A 21,452-nucleotide genomic window follows, 5' to 3' on the forward strand; every position below is an offset into this window, starting at 1 on the left:
AGTATGTGAGAAATACCTTTATATGTGTGTCCTGTTAATTTTTTCCTTCCTTAAAGAGATTGAGAAAGGATTGCTCTTCAGGTCTGCCAGCTGGTTGAACTGTTGTTCTGACCCAGTAAGCTCTGATCCTTTTTCCCTAGTGAATTCATAATACAGGGCCTTTTTTCTTGAATTAGACCACTTAATTTGTGTACATTGGGAAAGTCTTGGATCACTCTATGAATATTTGCTGTTTTCGTTTGGTTGGAGTGAGGATTATCTATTACAGCAAGAACCTTGCTGGGTCTGCAGGCTGGGTCTATCTGAGGGCACAGTGAAGGAGTGCTTAGTGCAAAAGGATTTTGAGGATCCTTGACAGCAGGTCTTGTCCTTTGCTCACTCTTGCTCTGTTTGAAATCCAGAAGTTTTCTGACTAGTTTAAGGCAGTGATGGGAAAGGAAGAAATATTCTTGGTCTTCGTCATCAAGTAAGAAAAAAAAAAAGAGAAGGAGAGAATAGGAGGCAAAGATGAGATTTCCCTTTTTGTTCCCTTATGGCATGATGGTTTTTGGCCTTTAACAAAGCTTTTTTTTTTTTTCCCCGCTTCTGCTACAAAATTATGGATTGTTGAGTTAGACACTTACAGCTTACTACCGAGTGGTTTCATGAGGACTGGAATACTTGCTTGGAAGCTGAACAGTCCTACTTTGTGCACTGTTGTTTGTATCCGTGGGAAAGGACTTCGAGATAACTCTCACTCTGTCTTGGCTGATCTGTCACATATGCAATTGTTTGTAAATATGCCTGTCAAAGGGTTGTTTCTGTGATGTGGATAAACTTTTTAATCAAATTGAATACTTTTCTGAAACCTTTGATTCAGCTCACAGGCAAATACTGCTCCAAAGTCTTGGCTATAGTTATTAGTTGTGTAGCTGCACCAAAAAAGATGCCAATCTTCATGCTGTTATGACTAGTAAGGAGATTGACATTTAGATTGTGTCTATGTGACATGAAATACTGTTTATGAAATGTTATGTTGTTGGTGCAGATCACTGATATAGCGGTTCAGTTACCTGGTTTTCTCTGTTGAAGGTTCTCTTCTGCCTTTTATTTGTGAGACTTGTAGAAGGCTCAGGGGAAGCAGCCTCTTCATGAGGAGTTGTCAGACATACATTGCCTTGTTATGTTTTACTTAGGAGTTTTCATGCTTGCGACACAGTTTTTCATTATTTTATCATTAAGAAAAAATTATTGGTTTAGCTTGCAGCTTGTGGGTTTATCTGGTATCTTTATCCTTTCTCAGTTTGTTGTGTTGGTTTAACAAAACAAAAATAAACTTGCTGTAATTCTGCATGAATACAACATTGCAGTTCTGAAGCCAGAGTGACTGAGTAGCCAAAAAAAGATAAAGTAAGCTGTCTGGTAAGGAAACAAGTACTTTAAGATCTCAGAATTCTGGATAAGTCAAAACTGAAACATTTTGCAAGGATGGATTATCATAATTTATTTTTTCATGTCTGAAGTGTATGGCCATGCTGAAAGAGCTGAGAAAGTGCTCCAGAAAAGCAAAATACCTTAGGGGTTTTTAGGACAGTTGCTCAGGAGTTTGGCTGCAGGGCCTGGGGAGAAGGTTAAACTGCAAAGTCCTGGCTCTTCTTGATGTAGGTGAATTGGATCTTGTTATTCCATTTTCCAATGAGGGCCTAAGTATCTAAGCTATCAACTATTTAGACTGATCTTTTACTTGTTACCCCTATGCATTGGTGTATATTGGAGCACAGATATCTCTCATGGTCCAGGCAAGCTCTCTGATCCCAGCAAACATCTAAATTTGATGAATTAGCCTTTGTTTATCATGATACGTGCACACCACTACCACATATCCCCACCCCCCAAATAGGAAGAAAATACGTGAACATTTTTGTAGCCCATAATTTTTGCAGAATAGGAAAATCAATCATTTTCTATTCAGTTTTGAGAATATTTATTTCCTTTTACTGCTTTTTAAGGTGTTTTAATTTTCTATCTTAATATATTCTCTACTTAAGTTATGAAACTTTCTGTTTGCCTACACCCTTGTCAAAGGGTGTAGAAATAGTTTGCTGAGTGTATAATTAAGTGAGTCACAGGCCCTGGTCCTGTGAAGTAAAAGTAACTAGTATTGTTAGTTAGGGCTAATAAGATCAGGTGGTGCACATAAATACTGTGCTGAGCTGGGGTTGCATGATAATCATTAGAATCTTAGTTTTGAAACTGAAAGTCACATTTCAATTCTTGTATTTTATTTACCAACACTTAGCACAGAGTGTATACCTGTGTTCGTCACAACTCCTTATTTGGAGAACAAGAATTGCTTGTGCTTCCAAACTAAATATGTGTATCCAATCAAATTGACCTAGATGGAGGATTCAGTAGTTTGACAAACCTCTATTCATGTTGTAATCTAGAAAAAAAAAAGGCAAAAAAAAGAAGCAGCGCTAATGTCTGTGGTATTGCTGTGTGTTCTCGTATCTAATGACTTTACACTGAATGCCCAGGCTTTGCAGAATAGTACATTACCCTTTGTGTATACGCTGTTTTCTTCATACTTTTACTCGATAAAGCTTTTTGGTTGTAAACATTTATATTTTTTTCAGTTTTGCACTGAAATTACTTACTGAATTGCCCCTAATATTGGGAGCCAAGTAACCATGCTGCCCAGCAACTATGGTGTTTTTGAAGTGGTGTTTTTTGTTTTGAATCTTAACTATAAAATAGGGAGCTGGATAGTGGGCAGAAAAGATGAGTGTTTTGGGATAACATTGCGTTGTAATTTCCAAGACAGTTTTTCATTACTGGATACCATGAATTTAGTACTCATTTTTCTTTTGTATGTTGTGGAGTTTTTTATCAATGGACTTGCTGTGTGTTGATGTTCCTTTGAAGTGTGACATTCTTGCATTTTCATTTTTTAATCTTTTTGTAATTTTATTTTTCTTTTGCCTAAAGACCCTGTGTGGACAGTAATGACCGCACGTTTCCGATTGCCTGCTGGCAGAACCTACAATGTACGAGCATCTGAGCTGGCACGAGACAGGCAGCATACTGAGGTGGTCTGCAACATTCTTCTCCTGGATAACACTGTACAAGCTTTCAGAGTTAATGTAAGTAATTTGTTTATTGCAAATCAGTGTCACCGAGCTTGCTTTCCTTTGCTGGATTGGATTTTTGTGGATGGAATTTGACTTTCAAAATGGTGTTAAGTATAAAGTAGAAGGGGAAGTTACTTTCAGGCAGGCATGCTTGTACATGTGCACACTAAGTCACTGTAAGCTTAGTCATTCTGGCATCCTCTATAGTGTTAACACATCTTCATTTCAAAATTGAAAATAGGAAGCATTATTTTCTGGTAATTCTCTTCATGAACTTAAGTTGTGTAGTGGAAATGGGGGCAGTTTTGCCACAGAGTTGAACGAGAAGCAAGCTTTTGTTTTGCTCCATTCTTGTTCTTGCATTTTGAGCCATGAGTAAGGTATAATGGTATCTCTTCTTGCGACTGTGTAGCTAACTATGTTCAGTCACGTGTATGGTTATATTTGGTTACAGCTGTCATCCTACAGTATCTCTTTGCTTTTTGCTTTTCTCAGCTGATTTGGGACTTCTGAGTAGTTAAGGGTGGGACTTTTGGATGGTGGAGCTGTAGGGGGGAGAACGAAAGACTTGAATTTGTGAACAACAAGCCTCGTCTCCTACCTGGGATAACTTCTATGTACTTCTTGCCCTTTTCTCTGCAATATTCCACTTGCTCTTTGATATCTCTTATTTTCTCGTCTTTGCTCACAGGTCTATACTGCCTACCAACAAGCAGTGTGTGCAAAATGTTGTTGGAGACAGAGCATTAAATGTGCATGAGAAACAGTAAATGTTATGTTCATTGCTTTCAGGTGCATGATTTTTCCATTAGAATGCCTGTCTTGCAGTTTTTAGTTTGTTTATAAAGGCTGGTTAAAATGAGGAATAATAGCTGTACAATAGGTACAGGTGGTTTTGCTTCTTTTTGATCTAGATTTTCAAAATTTGTATGTTGCTAAAGAATGCTAGTGCCTGTCTATAGCAGAATCACCAGTTATAAATCCTCAAACATCCATTCTGTCTCTCCCATATATGGGAGAGACATATGTACATTATGTAATGTGTTCTCGCCACCTTGCTAGTGTACTAAATGTTTTAGTTGCATGGATCATGCTTTACTGCTTATATAGATCAGCCTGCAAGTTTGTCTGTTAAAACTGAGTGATGGAATAAAAAGTCCCTTGGTGCTCAACATTCTGATCATGAGTCTTAGCCTCAATCTATTTTTTCAAAAATAAGGAGTAATAAAATATTAAGTCATAGCAAATATATGCTAACCTTACATGGTATACAGATTTTAAGGGTTTATAGTTGTGTTTTACTTTATTGTGGTTGACACAATAGTTGGCAATAAATATTTATGGAATTGTTTTCAAAATAGGAGGAACAAAGATAACATCAAATAAATTAGCAAGGTTTTTTCTCCTGGTGATTGCTATGGGTATTCTGTAAACTAATAATTGGAAAATTTAATCATCTGGAGTATGCCGCACTACACTAATAAAAATGTACTCAAATGCTGTTTCTTCTCCAGCAGAAAAGAACTGATCGCAGATGATGTCCCTGCATAATTTGTGACACATTCTCAGTTCACATTTCAACCAGCCTTTTCTGGTGATCTGCAAAATAGGCATTCTTTGTGCTAAGCTTTACCTTGTATAAAGCGTAACAAATCAAATCAAATAATCTCTGTGGAATGTAGCCAGGCAGAGGTTACTTTGGTGTCAGGCAGAAGAATCAATTGCAACTAACCTGTGTGTATGTTTGAAGAGTAGAAATCCTTGCTGTAAAATGCTTTGCTTACCAAATGAAGAGCTCTTTCAGCCCAGAAAAGCATCCTTCATAGAAAGTATAGCTGGAAGAATTGAGGCTGACTTGAGTTAATGATGTGATCAGGCTGATTTGCATTACTGTGAACCTGCTTCTTCAAGGTCAAATTGCTTTAATTGGTTTTAATTAATTGTTTAAATACCTCAAATTGTATCTTCTTCCATGCAGGCTGACTTAATTGTGTTCCCCGAAAGCCAGTACGTAGATACAGAGATCACGCTAAACTTTTGGGAAAACTTAAGTGAAGGTGTATGGGATGATTTCTGTTGTGAACAAGGCTGTTGGGTTAGCGGTCATGGACAAATGTTTCAATTCGGAGCTTTTATTACCTCATAATTCTCCTCAGACTACAGGGAATTTACACTCTTAATGAAAATAAAATCTAAAAATCTGTAAAACAACCAAAAGACACACACACCTCCCCCCACTCCATGTAATTGTAGAAGTGAAAATTTCAGTAATTTAATTTCATCATTACTCTAGTTGCTTCCTTTTTCTCTTTGACCGGAAAAAAAAAGTTAAATAGCTTGCTTGGAAACCTTTTTTACAGTAGGATAACTTTTTGCAAAGCTCACTTAAGTTGTAGAATGAAAGAAGACAGCACAGCGCTGGCTGTCTGGGGCTGCGCTTGCTTGAGTTGCAGCACGAGCATTGAGATGAGCTGTGAGAGGGGTGGTTCCAGTGTTGTCGTCAGCAAAAAAGGAGTGCAGCCTCCCACAGACCTGTGAGCAGCAAAGCTATCTGACCCCTCCAGGGAAGCCCAGGATGTGTCATTCCATTCCTCTATCATTGGAGCCCACATTTATTTGCACTGGCACAGCGGCCGTATCTCCTGGAGTTTGCTGTAGATGTGGTCAGTGCTGTAGACCAGCAACAAAACCAGAATGTCAGTGATGTTCATGGGGAAGATTGTGGTGGTAGTTGGTAATCAGGCATTAAACCTATGTAACTGTGTATGTTTTCCTTAAATTTTAAAATACGGGCATTTGTAAACAGTTAAGAATCATTTTGTGATTAGAAATTTGCATGTATGTGTCTAGCGGTACTAGAAGGTAGCCAGAGGATAGATACTTCATGAAGTGCAGTTAATATATTGATGTCTAGCGTTAATGTCAAATTTGTTCTGAAAGGCCCAAATTTGTTAGACCTTTTTCTTCCAGCAGTGACTAAGAAGTGTGCATAACACTGTAATATTATAATTTAGAAAAAATGTTATGGTTTGTGTCTATTGCAGTTTTGTTAGATAGTTCCCATTTCTATGGTTTTTCTATTTTTTAATTATTCCATGTTTTAAGAGGAAATATTAATGTTTGACTTAATCTGTAGAAATAAAGCACATTTTTTTTTATGCTGATCCACATTTATTGTTTTTACTCTTGTATTAAAGAAAGCAAGACTAGAAACTTGTGATCCTACTTCTAGCAGCTATTCAGTGGTTGTGGTAGTAATACAAATATTTTGAACCTTTCACAACAAGCAGCATTGTGACCTTCACCTGCTCCGACAAGCTACAACTTCATTATATAAATATCAGAGATGGGTTAAACTGAGGTCTGGTTTTACTAGATGTTTATCTTTAGTTTGCACTGAGAGTAAAAAACTGTGATCAAAACAAATGCTTCATGTTGAAACTAGTCTTCTCTTACCAAAGTTGCTGCTCTGTTGCAGGAGAAATACTCACCTTGCGGTCGTGAAATGACGTTCTGTGTTATTAAATTCAAACTCATAGCACGTTCTAAGCTTTTTCCATTAGGCAACACCTATTCACATATTAAAGAAACAGTTCACATTCTTAGGTTTAGATTGGAAAAAAACCTACAGAATTGATACCTGCATGTTACTTGAAGGAGAGACGTTTCAGCTGTGGTAAATGGAAGCCTAAACTTGGGTTCCAAAGTCTCCTGTTTTCTGATAGTTTTTGTAATAAGTTCTTTGAGTTCTGATTTAAATCTACATGGGGAAAAATAGCAACACTACTTGCTTCTTGCCGTGTAATTTTACAATTGGTTTTATTTGCTGAAGAAATTGTACTGATTACTTGTTTATTTCAAAGTGTATCAAATTCCTAGTTCAGTAAAAATAAAAGTGACAATTTTTGCTTTGTACATAATAATTACCTTATGCATTTATACTTTTGTGTATTTATTGTGTTAACATCTGGTCTTCTTCTTTGCTTGTTTTTAATTATTGGAAAGTAAATTTTCCAGTAGTGAACTTTTTAGCAATGGTGCTCCTACTGGCTGTTCATTTTATTAAACAGAGAAATTTTTTGTGTGTGTTGTTTTCTTTTGAAAAATAAGATTTTCTTTCACAGTAAATACAGCAGTTCTTGGATCGCTTTAACTTAGGCAGATTTCTGTGCACCCAAGATATATGCCTTATGTAACTCCAACTTAAATAAGCAGAGCTGGGGTTGTGATTGTTCTGCTGGGATAATTTAAGGCTTAATTTGTTGATATCTACTTTCTAAATTTTTTTTATTATATAGAAGTAAATTGTCAAGCTTCTTGGATTTTTATAGCCCCTAGCAAATGGTTTTGACAGTTTATTCCACTTAAGTGTAATTTCAGCTGAACAAAAAAAAAGAGTTTTGGTAGGATGCTCCTAGATGTTAACAAACATCTGAATGTGATTTGTAGATCTTTCGTGTATATGGGTATTAATGAAATTCTTGCAACATTCTTTTGACCTTATTAGTATTTCAATTTTGACAGCTGTAAAAGTAAACTTGTATAATCTCTGAGAAGTGAGGTTGTTTGAGAGCAGAACAGTTTATTTGTTTTAAAACTTTAAAAATATCTTATTGCCTGCAGTAAATGAGGTAAGATGTATGAAATTCACTGTAGTATCAATAATCCTAGAATATTTTTAGAAGTTTGGTTGGTGCCAGAGAAGTAGAAAATCTGGGCAGAAAATTTATCAGTCATTTCTTTAATAATTCATTTTTGTTTGACAGTTGTTCTTGCAGATTTTTTTTTTTAATCCTTTGTACTTCAAGAGGCTATGATGCTTAAATTCTTTAGGAAGCTCCCTTCAGATTTCACCAAATGCATTTATTGAGTCCTCTCACATTGGCACACCCAGCTTTTGAATGACTGATAGCTGTATTTTCAGGCTAGGTAAAAAATTGCTAGGTACCAGCAACTACAAGTTCTTCTTAGAATCATAGAATAACCAGGTTGGAAGAGACCCACCGGATCATCAAGTCCAACCATTCCTATCAAACACTAAACTATGCCCCTTAGCACCTCGTCCACCCGTGCCTTAAACACCTCCAGGGAAGGTGACTTAACCACCTCTCTGGGCAGCCTGTTCCAGTGCCCAATGACCCTTTCTGTGAAGAATTTTTTCCTAATGTCTAGCCTAAATCTCCCCTGGTGGAGCTTGAGGCCATTCCCTCTTGTCCCCTGTCACTTGGGAGAAGAGGCCAGCACCCTCCTCTCTACAACCTGCTTTCAGGTAGTTGTAGAGAGCAATGAAGTCTCCCCTCAGCCTCCTCTTCTCCAGGCTAAACAACCCCAGCTCTCTCAGCCGCTCCTCGTAAGGCCTGTTCTCCAGTCCCTTCACCAGCTTTGTTGCTCTTCTCTGGACTCGCTCCAGAGCTTCAACATCCTTCTTGTGGTGAGGGACCCAGAACTGAACACAGGATTCGAGGAGCGGTCTCACCAGTGCCGAGTACAGAGGGAGAATAACCTCCCTGGACCTGCTGGTCACACTGTTTCTGATCCAAGCCAAGATGCCATTGGCCTTCTTGGCCACCTGGGCACACTGCTGGCTTATGTTCAGTCGACTGTCAACCAACACCCCCAGGTCCCTCTCCTCCAGGCAGCTTTCTAGCCAGACTTCTCCTAGTCTGTAGCTCTGCATAGGGTTGTTGTGCCCCAAGTGCAGGAGCCGGCATTTGGCCTTGTTAAACCTCATCCCATTTGGCTCTGCCCAGCGGAGCATTTTGTCAGTAAGATTTGTCCCTGTAGTAGAATTCAAGTCTGTTCACTTGTGTCTGAAAAGCAGTATTACTGTTATTCAGTTAATTTGAATTAAACTGTGCCATTTAATTTTGGAGACATTTTCAGTGTGCTGGTTCATTTATAGTTAATAATAGATTTTCAGATAAGTAAGAATAACATGTGCAGACCTGTGCTTTTAAATTCAGTGACCCAAAGAAGGCTACCAAGTTCTTTGTCAAATCCTAGCCTTTCTTTCTTTTTTTAAAGTAGTCTTTCTAAATACCAGAGTTGCTTAATGAATGGCTTTCAGGAATAATCATGTAGCTAGTTGAGAAGTGAGACATTCTTACTGTCAGAAAATGACAAAGAGGAAAAATAATGATTCCTTACATATGTTTAAAAAAAAAGATGAAGCTCGTTTAAAAATAGTGCTCCTGGGATACACTTCTTGAGATTTAAAACTTAGGCTGCTAGAGCACGTGTGAAAGAATCTGTATGTGCTCTGCCTGCTTCAAGTCTATATGTCCAATTATGTATGTTTTTATTAAACAGTATATGTATTTGTTCTCTGCAGAAACATGATCAGGGACAAGTTCTGTTGGATGTAGTCTTCAAGCATCTCGATTTGACAGAGAGAGATTACTTTGGTTTACAGGTGGCTGATGAATCTACTGATAACCCTGTAAGTTGACCATTTTATAAATACAAATCGATAAATCATAATAATGCTCATAGCAGTGCTCTGTGTCATTCTAAAGAGAAGTAAATGGAAGCTATTGCAATTTTGTGCCATTTTCTCCAATTATGTAATTTGAGAGAGTCAGTATCACCTCACAGTTTTGATAAAACTAGTTAGAAGCTTAGAGTAAAATGTGGAGACCTGTGAAGGGAAATGAAATAATATCTTAAAAGGATGTTGTTTGTTTTCTTGTATCTATTTACTAGACTGTATGATCAGTGTCAGTTGGGGTAGGAAATAACTCTATTTTTTTAGAGGGGGGAGTATTAAGCTTTTGGGTTTGTGGGTTTGGTTTTTTTTTAATTAATACTTACAAGAAAAAATTGGAGATTTCTAGATCACACTGTACGATGTTTTTGTTTCTAGCCCAGAAACCTGGTAGGTTTTCTAGTAGTGCTTCATATAGTTGACTATCTGACAAGGGTTGACAGCTCATCACCTTAACAGAAAAAGGAAGGGACTCCTTTGAAAATAAGTGTTTATAATAGTTAACGCTCTTTACTTGAAAAGAAGTTCCATGGGATTGAAATACTGTCCCTTGCTTTGTAGTCCACCTGTAGATCCAGCTGTAATGTTCAGTAGCTGTTCTAGTTATAGCTGCATTATTGATGTCATGATTGCTTGAAGAATACTTCTTGAATACTTTCTTTTATAGGTATCAAATGTTCAATACTTGTTTTAAAAAGCAATTTAATTATTATTCCTTGTAATGCAGTTCTTTAACTAGTTCCCATTATATACTTGTCACAGTGATGAGGTCTAAATTTATCTCCCAGCTAGTGTGTCAAAAGTAATTTTTGTTCATAAAATGTGCAGAATGTTATCTATAGAGATTAGTGACGCTGTAAAGTGTTAATTATTCGGTAACTAAGGTGAGTTTCAGAAGATAGTGCAACTTACTCTAGTGCAGATTTAGTCTACTGTTGTTTAACCATCAGGAGTGACTGTTCTAAATAGAAATACTTTTTTTATTCTACTAAAAGGTTGGATTCTTTTCTTTTTACTTCTTTTAATGTGGAAGAGGAAGAAAGAAGTCACAATACAGCCATAATTTTTCTTCTGCCTGACTAGTGAACTACTTCTATATTTCTTTCTTCTCTGGAGCAAATTATCCTTAATTATATTGTTCTTCTAAGTTCTGGTTACATTAAGATTATTAATATGAATAAATCTGTACAGCACAGTTGTAGATGTTTAACATTTTTTTTGTAATTTCGTGGATAATTCTGTTAAGACATTGGCAAGCTGGCTGGCCTCATTTTGTCTTTTTATTCTAAACTTTGTTTCCAGGCTAAAGAGAAGACTGGATTGTTTTTCAGCTCGATGAAGTATTTACTTCAATATCACTCAATGTTTTATTCAATATTCAGAAATCTGTAGTGTTTCTTGTTTATCTGTCTTACCAAAGCTTAGATCTCTAAGCTCTCGTTTTAGTTTATCTATCTGAAACAACTGAGCACGACATTAATGGAAGGATCTGGTTAAGAGTTAGTCTGAAAGAATGGCTTGCCAGCTATTCAGCATAAGGAGATGCTTTAAAGGTTTAGTATTCTTTGACTTCTAAATATTTTGGCTTTTCAGTGCATATCTAGTTCCCATGAAAACAATATGTTAGAACTAAGTAGAAACGTTACCAATATTAGTCATGTAAGCCTGAAGACATTATGGGTTTGACTCACGTCAGTTTTTGGTATCAGTTTACTTTTATGCTTGGTCGATTCGGACAAAGAAACCAGATGGAATTGACAGATGTTCTAGCTTCTTGTGAAATACCACAGCGTAATTTTACTAAGATATAGCCAGAACAGTAGGAGATAAAGGTGATGAGGAAAAGGGGATTCTGCTAATTGTGAAACCTCTGTCGTTGTGCCTAAACATGGATTTCATAAACTGTACAAGCTTTGTTTTGTGTGATATTAACATTACAGTAAAAGTCAATGCAAGAAAGTCCTGGTGTTGTGTACAGCTGGAGTGGTGGTTTTGGCTGGAGTCTGAGGCTGTAGGTGCCTGGAGTAGTGTTCAGGAGGGAGTATTGGTGCGTAGTGAGAGTAAGGGTGCAGAGAGTACTGTCAGTGCGGGTGCTGGAGTGTCCTTGGCAGAAGGCAGCAAGGCAGAGAGCATTGCTGGGGGATGAGAGAGTGAAGGAATAACTCACTGAAGGGCTGGGGTGCAAACTTCATGGATTCCCAAATCTACCTGCCTCTCAGACTTACTGAGATGTAAATGGGATAACATGTCTTGCCAGCTGCACCTTGATTAGTGAACTTTTGCCCAAATCTTCTCAACTTCAGCTTCTTAACAATACTAAGTGGTTTAACCTTCTGTAGTTTCCCAGAGCAAAAAATCACGTTTTGTGTTTGGATACAATGATATCACTTGAAAGCATGGATATTGCCTGTTAAATACAGTTCAAAAGGAAGTTGCTTTTCTGTGTTTTGAGCTATGCTGGTACATACCAAATTCATCTTTACAACCAGAAGAAAATGTAAATGCAAGCTTTTCTGGTAGGCATTTCAAGTCCAATTTTTCTGGTTTAACTGTAATATCAAATACTTAAACCACCACTGCCAAAGATCCGAGGTTTATCAGTCAGATCTGTGCATTTATCAGATATATTGCATCATAACACATTCCTTCAAGATACTCAAGTATTCTCATGTAAAATTGATGTATATACCTGGCTGGCTGGAGTCCTTCCTCGAGCCTATACATTTAGACTTAAAAGTTAATTGATCCTGTGAGGTTTTTTTAAATAATTGTACTTGTTAAGCTGTGTCAGACAATCTCTTTAGTTCCTTTCAAGTCATCTACTACAAGGATACATTATTTGGATACAGTCATCATTTTGTATTATTCCCAGTTAATAAGATGACTCAGAACTAACATCTGATCCATAGTGTGTGTCAGATAGCTCAAGTACCTCTTGGTTTGCTATTTTCTTCCCTCAGATGATAAAAGTAAAAAGTTCTATGATAAATGTAAGGTAGTTACGTGCTGTACAGGGCCTCTGTCGCTTCATAGGAACTGTATTACTGTTTCCTGAGGCTTGCAAGCTTGCATTGCAAGGCAGGATGAGGAATGAAACTGTTTATAACAAAGACAGACTAATCAGTTAACTGAACTAGCTTGGTATATGCAGATTCTGCTTAGTTGCTGGTGGGAATTGTTTAAACAACTCATAGGGCTTTCCAGAGAACCCTACTTCTTTCTGAAATTTGTGGTGTTGATTTTTGTAACGATCTTTCTGCCGTTCCCCACAGCGACATTCTCTGTAGAGACAATCAAGATGAGACACTGTTCGGTAAAATTGGTCTGTAGTCTTCTATCAGCAGGTTGAGTGGTGAGACTCTGGTTTCCAGGATCCCACTTGGCTATTTAACCAGAGATGACACTCAGGCTGACAGTTCAAGGAGAATCTGTGAGCCAGCGGGATCACTCCCTGGTTGTGTCAGACCTGCAAAATGCAGAGTCAAAAGCATTGGAACTAGTTTAAGCAAATTAACTTCTGAGCTGGGTAAATTAGCCTGCTTATAGCTCTTCACTGCCACAGTTAGTTTGCCTTAGATAAGCAGTTTAAAGAGCAGCTGACGGTTGCTAAACACACCATAATTGAGTTCTAAACTCTCTCAGGCCTGTGGGACAATCATAGAACGAAGTTACAGTTGAATTAGCAGTGTAAGAGGCAGATATCTGGACAACAGAGGTTAATCTCAGGAAAAGAACAACAGTGCCAACTGTTGATGGTAGTGTTGGTGTCTTTCCAGAATCAGCAATAACGCTTTGTATGCTGGTAGCACGTTTTGTTAAAAGAACAAGTAAAAAGTAATAAAAAATCAACAGTTTCTTGATGTATAAGGCTATAATTTGTACTTTTTTGTTTCTCTAAAGTTGGTGGTATAATTTGTCTCTTTCCAGAGGTGGTTGGATCCAAACAAACCTATCAGGAAACAATTAAAAAGTGAGTACATATATGTATTTGGTCAGTTCATAGATCATTATTACACTGATTTTCCAGGATACCCTGATTAATTAGAAATAACTTTTCTTGACTGCAGGAGGATCTCCTCACAGTTTGAACTTCAGAGTTAAGTTTTTTGTAAGTGACCCAAACAAGCTTCAAGAAGAATATACAAGGTATAGTTAATTTGACATTTTTCTCAAGGGCTTATGTTTAAGGGCAAAACTGTCATTATTTTTTTTAGGCTATAACATGAAAATTGTCTTTTAAATCATTTTTGTGTTGTGCATGCAAGCTTCTAATTTTTGCCTAATAATTACAGATATGGGCTATTCAGTTGTACCAAATCAATATAACAGAAAGCCTCTGTGAATAAATTTACAAATTGATATGCAAAGTGAAGTAACTATGTGAAGAGAATACTACCAAGTAGAAACAGAAAAGGGAGAAATAGAGAAAAGAGGAAAGACTTTATCCCACTGTTCACCAATGAGTACAAATTTAATTTTATCCTTGTGTTCTCCTTTGTGATAAAAAAAATTTCTGAGCTTTCTGCATTTTTTCTGGAGGCTTTTCCCCCCAGTTTTCTGTTTGGCCCTAATAAACTTAATCTCTGTTTGTATGGTTGTAGTCCTAGCTTGAAGCATGTAAGCTGATTTTTATAGCAGTTTGTTGAAGCTGATTGAAGAAAATGCTCAGTGTGAATCAAGATAGGAGGCTTGTGAGTTGCAATTAGTCCCTGAAGAAATGCTCAGATTTTCAGTATTCTTAATGAGTTCTGGTCCTCTACATAAGTGGTGTGATTTGACAGATTGGAATTTTTGGATGTCAGCCATTCTGAAAACAGGTCAGCCTTATTAAAAAAACAATAATTGAATTATTAAGGGTAGATTTAGAAAGATAAGTACTAAAATTGTGAAAATTTGCATCCACATTTGTTTATAATATTTTTATTTTTTCATATTTTGGACATAACTTGACATGCATCTGTGAATCCTGGATCAGGCTTTGTTATATTGAAATACTTGCTCTAGGAAAATCTAGCAAATTTGCTGTATCAGAATAATTAAAAATGTTATTTTAATTAAATGGCAATATTTAATGTTCCTAAGGAGATGGAAGATCCAGTAAATATTGATCAATGTGAAGTAAATATTAAAAGAAAGGGATAACTGTTTACTTTAAATGTTATGCTGTAATAACAAAGCTATAAATACAGTGTCCTTTTAGATGAGGCATAATGTATCATTGCTGTATCTAGGTCAGCTCTGCTTCTCTTGCTAATAGGCCTGATTGCCTCTGAGAAAACTCATGGTATTTGGAATTATTATAAAGAGAGAGTTATTATCCATGGGGTTTTTATGGAGGGAAGTTAGGATGCCATTCACAACTATGGAGTCCTTTCATGGAATCAGTATTCCCCATTTAAAAGAAGAGAAAAAACAAAGTGTGAACTTCTGACAATTCCATCTCAAGCTGAGACTTTTCAAAGGTGCTCAACTTCTCTGAACTGAGTTAAAACAGGAATGAGTCCACACATTAGACAGTATGAATAGACGTCAGGGAAAGGTTCAGTGCAGGCCTGTGTCGTGTTAGATCTGTGTGAGTCTGTGCGAGGGAGACAAGTTATGAACACCCCAAGTCGCGGAACGTCAGCACGAGCTCACCTTGTGTTGCAGAGTTTGGCTTTAGGAACTTGTCTTGGTAGGAAATGAAGCTTCATTAGTTCTACTTGTGGCCAAAAAGAGTTGCTTATCAACACAGACTCCAGTTAGCCATAGTGCTATCCTCGTCCTTTTCCATATATGTGTAAAGGAAGATGAAAACATTGTAATGCAAAGCCACCCTCATTGTTTTAGCTGAATTTGTTGAGCAGGCTTTTTCAGATCTACATTGCTAAAGCTTTAGTTGATTTCCCGTTTTGCTCAATAATATGCGAGGCTTCTGAGTTCAAACTGGGGTGGTGAGCTGACAAGCAATTAACTCCACTGTTTGCTGAAAACAGAAAATTAATTCTGCTTGGTGGTCCTTAATCATGAGGACCCTTAAGTACTATGGAATATTTCTAATAAAGCGTTCCACCAAAAAACATAAAATAAAATGAAGATGCAGCTGCACATACAGAATGTTTTTTCCCTGCATTTTTGCAGCCATAACTATTAACAGGAAAAATAAGAAAAATGTATTTGTTAAGTATATTTGTGAACAGGTACTCATGCTAAGCATCATAAGCATATAACTTTAGTATATAAACTTAAAAATGCAATAAATGACAACAGTTACAGACATTTTGCTTTATCAGTATCTTTTTTGTTTGTTTGTTTCAATACATATTTTAAGGTAGAAAATGGAAAACTATTTTGATGTCTCTAAAGCCTAGCTAATATCTTGGTCTTAACTTCTTGAGATTAAAACCTTAAACTAAGCTTCTTGCCATTCTGGTCAGACAGAGAACCTCTAGCCAGTTTTCCAGCACATTGGCTAACATCTCTGCTTCTCAGTTTGTAATGTTTGCCTTCAGTTTCTTTCAAATACAGAATGTTTTACCTTTCCATTATATTTAGCTTGTGTAGGATTGGATTTCTGTGTGTGTACTTTTAGGTGTTTGTGGAAGTCTTTGAAGTGGTAGTTAATCTACTTTATGAAGAGTACACAATTATGAGAAGTAATATTATGTGTAATAAAGTGATATATTTTGTTTTTAATTTCTTAGTGCAAGTTAATAAAGGGAGTTTGGAATGCTTGGTTTCGGTCAAACTTGAACGAGGTGGTTTTGATAAGTAATTTTGATAAGTGTTTGTAATGAGTGAGTATGACTGACTCTGCTTTTGAATCAGAGCTACAAGAAGGAAATCAGATGATTTTTTAATAAAAATAATGATGTAGGAAGTCCCAAGCTGTAATAAGTTTATAAGAAGGCAGCAGTGACATTTACATTTTCCAGTCAGTGAAGCTTTTTTTTAAATAAAAAGGCATTACAGCCTAAATTGTACAGCTTCTTTTATGTACTGTTACGAGAGGGTTTTGCTGACAGTTGAAGCTTGTGCTAACATCCTGCCAGCTTGGTCGTTGTTGTTTGTTACTGCACTTCAGTCTCTGTGTCAGTGGAGGTTTATAGCAGGTGTGATTTGCCACTTGATGTAAACATTTATGCTTCTTTGAAGTTGTCTAAAACCTCGAGTGAAATATGAAGGAACTAAATTGAATGAACAAAAGATTCATTCTGAGATGTTAACAAAATATTTGGGTTTTGTTAGAGAAACAAAGGAAGTGATTTAGAGGGAAATCTGTTTGGGGCTTCAGGTTTGTTGGGATTTTTAAGTCAGTGTTTCTGCTGCCACTGTTTGTTGGGAAATAGTTCTTGTTTTAAAGTGTTCGCCTGTTTCTTTTGCTGTTGCCATCTCCCTTCCTGACTTGAAAGTGTGGGCATTGGAAGTCTGGATGAATGTCTAAAATAAGCTTTATTCACCTAATTAAAGAAAACTTCAGAAGTCCAAGAGAGGTCAGTGGGAAGGTGTTGGACATAATAGGAATGGTTGGACTCGATGATCTGGTGGTTCTCTTCCAACCTGGTTATTCTATGATTCTATGATAATGGGATCCAGAACTTTTATTTAAGAATGTAACTTCAAATACTAAGAGTAGTTATTTTAATTTAAATGAAAACAGAGTAGTATCAAATTCTCAGTGAAAACAAATTAATTTTATCTTCCTGGAGTGCAAATCATGTGAACTTCAATTTAGGTTGCCATATTGCATAGTGCTGTTCATACTCATTTATCGTGAAGACAACTTTTTCCTTTCTCTTTTTTAAAACTTTAAACATAAATACTGGAAAATAAAGTAGGTAGAATGCCGAATTTGCAACCTTTTAGTGAAATACAATGTAAAGTTTCATAACCTATAACTAGTTTAATCTATAAAGTAGTATTATTATTTTACTAATCACAGTTTAATTTTTCCCATAGGAGTTTAAGAAATAGCATGCAATATGTAAAGCTTTAGTTATGCACTAACTGAAAGCAAAATGCATTAAATTGATGAAAAATGGTTACATTTCTTTTTAATTATGGTGATTTTCCTTGTTTTGTTTGTCTTTTTAAATAAGGTACCAGTATTTTTTGCAAATTAAACAGGACATTCTTACTGGAAGGTAAGACATTTTTGTTTTGTTAAACATTATATGCAACTTTGGTTGAGAAAAGTTTAATGATGAGGGATTTAACTTGCAAAAATAAATATATTTAAAATACTGTATTTGCAGGTATAAGTCTTTTGTAGTTCTTATCTGCCCATATTGTTCATAGACTATGAAAGATTAGGCTTTTCAAAATAACATAATTTTGTATGAAATATGTAATTTTATTTGTTTCTCATTTTAAAACCAAAACAAAACAGATTGCCCTGTCCTTATAATACTGCTGCTCTTCTGGCTTCCTATGCTGTTCAATGTAAGTATCATTAGTATTTATGTACATGTTAGCACTGAAGTACATAGAAACTAGTTGATACTATTTTTTAAAGAATATAGTTTGTGTGACGTTAAATTGGGATGTTTATGGACATGATGCTCCTTCTCTCATGCATAAGGAAATGTGGTTGGTTAGGTGTTCTCCCCCAGGATGTTTGGCTCCAGGGTGTTTGAACCTCCAAATAGATGTGGAAAAGGGAGTTCAGTACTTGTGTTGTGTCAGTTTTAAGCCATCCAGTGAGTAGATGAGTCTCGAAGACTGAGGTTTAATCCCCTTCCTTTCTCCCCATTTTGTTTCTTAAATTTGAAGTGTTCTGAGAAGAAAAAAAACCCAAAACACAACAACCAATCAATCAAGAGACTGTTCAGCACTTAGTTCTTAAAATTTGTAGATGTCAGAAATTCTGTTTTATAAGCAATCCTTATATATACGTCTATATTGATGTATTTTCCTCTGATTAACGATCCTTATATACACATTTAGTTCTATATATACTTTGTACCTATGAGGGAGCTAGTGTCTATGTTAGTCTTTTCAGGGAAAATATGTTACTGTTTTATGCACAGTTTTTATAAATGGCCACTTTTTTCTGGATCAATCAATAGAGCAGTTCCTCTTAAACAAAACTCCTGAACTCCAGCTACTTGGAAATTGGTAGGTGCTGCAAATGTCATCATGAATTAGGGATTTGCCTTAGAAGAGATGAGGAATTTGGTAGTGAAGGAGTCGTTGTGAAGTTTGTAACATTTTAAGCTTTTAAGAATGCAGTATATTTTTCAAATATTGCAGAAGTGATGAGTATGTGCAATGTAGTTGGATTTATGTATAAGATCCTGCTGCCCTTAAGTCCTTCGTGTGTAGATCTGTCTAATGATTTTCTGTGCATGCCTGTTAGTGAACTCTCTGGGTTTAGCTCTTGGGATTTTTTTAGAAACATGGCTAAATAGCAGACATAGATCTCGAGCAGTCCTGTATTCTCTGCAGTGGATTTTAGCAAGGCATGCACTCTTTTATGATACCTGTTCCCATTTTCCAGTTTTTCCACTATCTGAAATAAAATCTGTTTCTGGTGCTGCAAGTGCCCCAGACTTGTTTCCTACCTTCTCTTCCCATGTTTATCCTCTTGCTCTGAGAGTGCCTTCATCCCTCTTGTCAGTTCTTTCATGCCCTGTAGAAATGTCAGCAGGCCTGCCCAGGACCCCACGTCATGCTGTGTTGCTGTGAACTTTCCAGTTTTCACATTATATTACTTATCAATTACTGTAGATTTATTACACAGATTGCAGATGCTTAAAGCTGAATTTGTTTGGGTTATAGTTAGAAAGCCTCAAAGCCCGTATTTCTAGCAGATGTTGTTGTTTGTATGTTTTTAATTCTGACAATATATGTGATTTTAATTTATTATAAATTTAAGAAAGTGTTAGAAATTATATAAATGCACTTTTTTGTAGTTTCAAGTAAAGTAGTTTCAATGTAGATGTATGTATGCATACTTTTTTCATGCATACAATTGAATGTGCAAAAAAATATTTTTCTAATGCTTCTGGATGTATCTTGGCACGGAATGAGTTGGGTTCTGTAGATCTTAATGAAGAAATAGCAGTTATAGTGTTAAAAATACTTATATTAAGTAGCCACCTGAAAGCAAACAAAGGTAAAATAAGAAAAAAAAAAAACCTTGAAGTATCTTATTTAGTGCTAGACATTATGGTAGCATTTATGAATTTGTGTATGAGAAATTAAAAACTTAGGGTATTTATGAAGGAAGTTTTTACTCAGAGTTCTCTCTAAATGGTCTCTGCAATATTCACTGAGAATGGGACTCTTTATTCAAGAGGGAAAAGGGGAGTTCAAATGCCTTCTCTATTTTTGCTTGCTGTAGACAATAAAGTATGTGGGAGCAGACTTGTGAATTTGGGGACATCACACAATGCCAAGTACATCAGTGATAAACAATAACCTCTCTTTTTAATATTTTAGCCGAGCTGGGAGACTACAACCATTCAGAAAACTTGCCAGGCTACCTCTCAGACTATTCTTTCATCCCTAGCCAGCCTCAAGACTTTGAAAAAGAAATAGCAAAATTACATCAGCAGCACATGTAAGGTTATTGACTGACTTTGTCAAATCCTCACTGCTGGTGCTGTGCTATTATGTAAAAAATGAGTATTTTGTCTTAAAGGTTTCTGGGGTTTTGTTTTGGTTGGGGGTTTTTGGTTTTTTGTTTTTCTTTTAAAGAGTGTGCTTAATGTGAGATTTTTGTAGGTTGTCTGTATAATAAATATCATTGATACTCTACTGATAGAATATCCTTTATAGAATGACAGGGAAACAAAGTGGAAAAAAAGAGCATGTTAAAGGCACACTGAAAACAGTATTTGTGTATATTACATAGGGCTTTGATTTAGCAGGATATAATCTAAGAGGTTTTTTCAATCTTTGAGAATACTTCGTGCATAAAGGCTTTGTTTTCATGGTGCTCTCATCCATAAACAAGAGTTACTTTAGAAGTAACAAAGTCCTTTTCTTCAGTATCTGTTCTTTCCTGTGTGGGAGTCTGTGACCTTTTAGTAAAGAGGAAAAGGCAATGAAGCAATGGAAAATATTTTTTTTTCAGTGTGTAACATTGTGGTACTTCTTTTAGTGATGGTTCTGTGATATTTTAGAACTTAAGTGCTCTTTGTTACAGTTAGCTTATATTTAGTAAAGTTTGTTTGTGAAAACATTTGCTTAATTGGGGCATGTTGTTGCCTTTAGAAACTGCTGAATGTTATGTTACATTTCAGTTAATGGCTTAGCAAATTCTGTGAGGTAAAGAAGTTGAATTAATTGTAAAGTAAACTTTAAGGATTAGTCTTGGATGGAAATTGCTGTTACCAATACAAAATACAGGTGCAAAAGTAATTTCTAAATTCTAGAGCTCCATGGATATTTGAATGATACAGTGCATTAGAAATAAAACACATGCATTTGCAAGCTGTGTTGTAGACTCTTGACAAGACTCTGTGTGGAAGCACAACCTTTTTTCTGTTAAAATTTTTGGGTTAGTCTGTTTATGGTGAAAAATTAAATTGAGATTTCAGGGTGGGTGTAGAAATAAGTAAAATGAATGCAGGTTTCTGTGTGAGCTCATTAGGGGAGCCTGTTTGAGGGGGGAGTATGTTAGGATGTCTCTGATTTAGCTTTTTTCTTTCAGAGGGTTGTCTCCTGCAGAAGCAGAGTTCAATTATCTCAATACAGCACGTACCTTAGAACTTTATGGAGTTGAATTGCACTATGCACGGGTAAGTTTGGATAGACTGGTATTGTAATGCCAAAGTGGGTTTTTCTGAGATTTATGGAAAAATAAATATTTGTTTTTAGTGAGCCTTCTTGGCTGCTGCTTGCAAGAGGAAAATAATTAAAATAATATTACT

At 36.2% G+C, this 21,452-nt stretch overlaps 1 protein-coding gene across 1 annotated transcript in view; it reads left to right on the forward strand.

Moving 5' to 3' along the window:
* The first annotated feature begins 2,967 nt into the window (after nucleotides 1-2,967).
* PTPN4 (protein tyrosine phosphatase non-receptor type 4) overlaps nucleotides 2,968-21,452 on the forward strand; it is a 74,806-nt gene continuing 56,321 nt past the window's right edge. The window contains exons 1-8 of the mRNA XM_069861403.1: nucleotides 2,968-3,122; nucleotides 9,442-9,549; nucleotides 13,522-13,564; nucleotides 13,662-13,740; nucleotides 17,673-17,717; nucleotides 17,963-18,015; nucleotides 20,017-20,137; nucleotides 21,233-21,320. Coding sequence (XP_069717504.1) covers nucleotides 2,985-3,122; nucleotides 9,442-9,549; nucleotides 13,522-13,564; nucleotides 13,662-13,740; nucleotides 17,673-17,717; nucleotides 17,963-18,015; nucleotides 20,017-20,137; nucleotides 21,233-21,320 — 675 coding nt within the window. The 5' untranslated portion in view covers nucleotides 2,968-2,984. The remainder of the gene's footprint in view (nucleotides 3,123-9,441; nucleotides 9,550-13,521; nucleotides 13,565-13,661; nucleotides 13,741-17,672; nucleotides 17,718-17,962; nucleotides 18,016-20,016; nucleotides 20,138-21,232; nucleotides 21,321-21,452) is intronic.

Source organism: Phaenicophaeus curvirostris, chromosome 7 (genome assembly GCF_032191515.1).
Source record: "Phaenicophaeus curvirostris isolate KB17595 chromosome 7, BPBGC_Pcur_1.0, whole genome shotgun sequence".
NCBI classification, from domain to species: domain Eukaryota; kingdom Metazoa; phylum Chordata; class Aves; order Cuculiformes; family Cuculidae; genus Phaenicophaeus; species Phaenicophaeus curvirostris.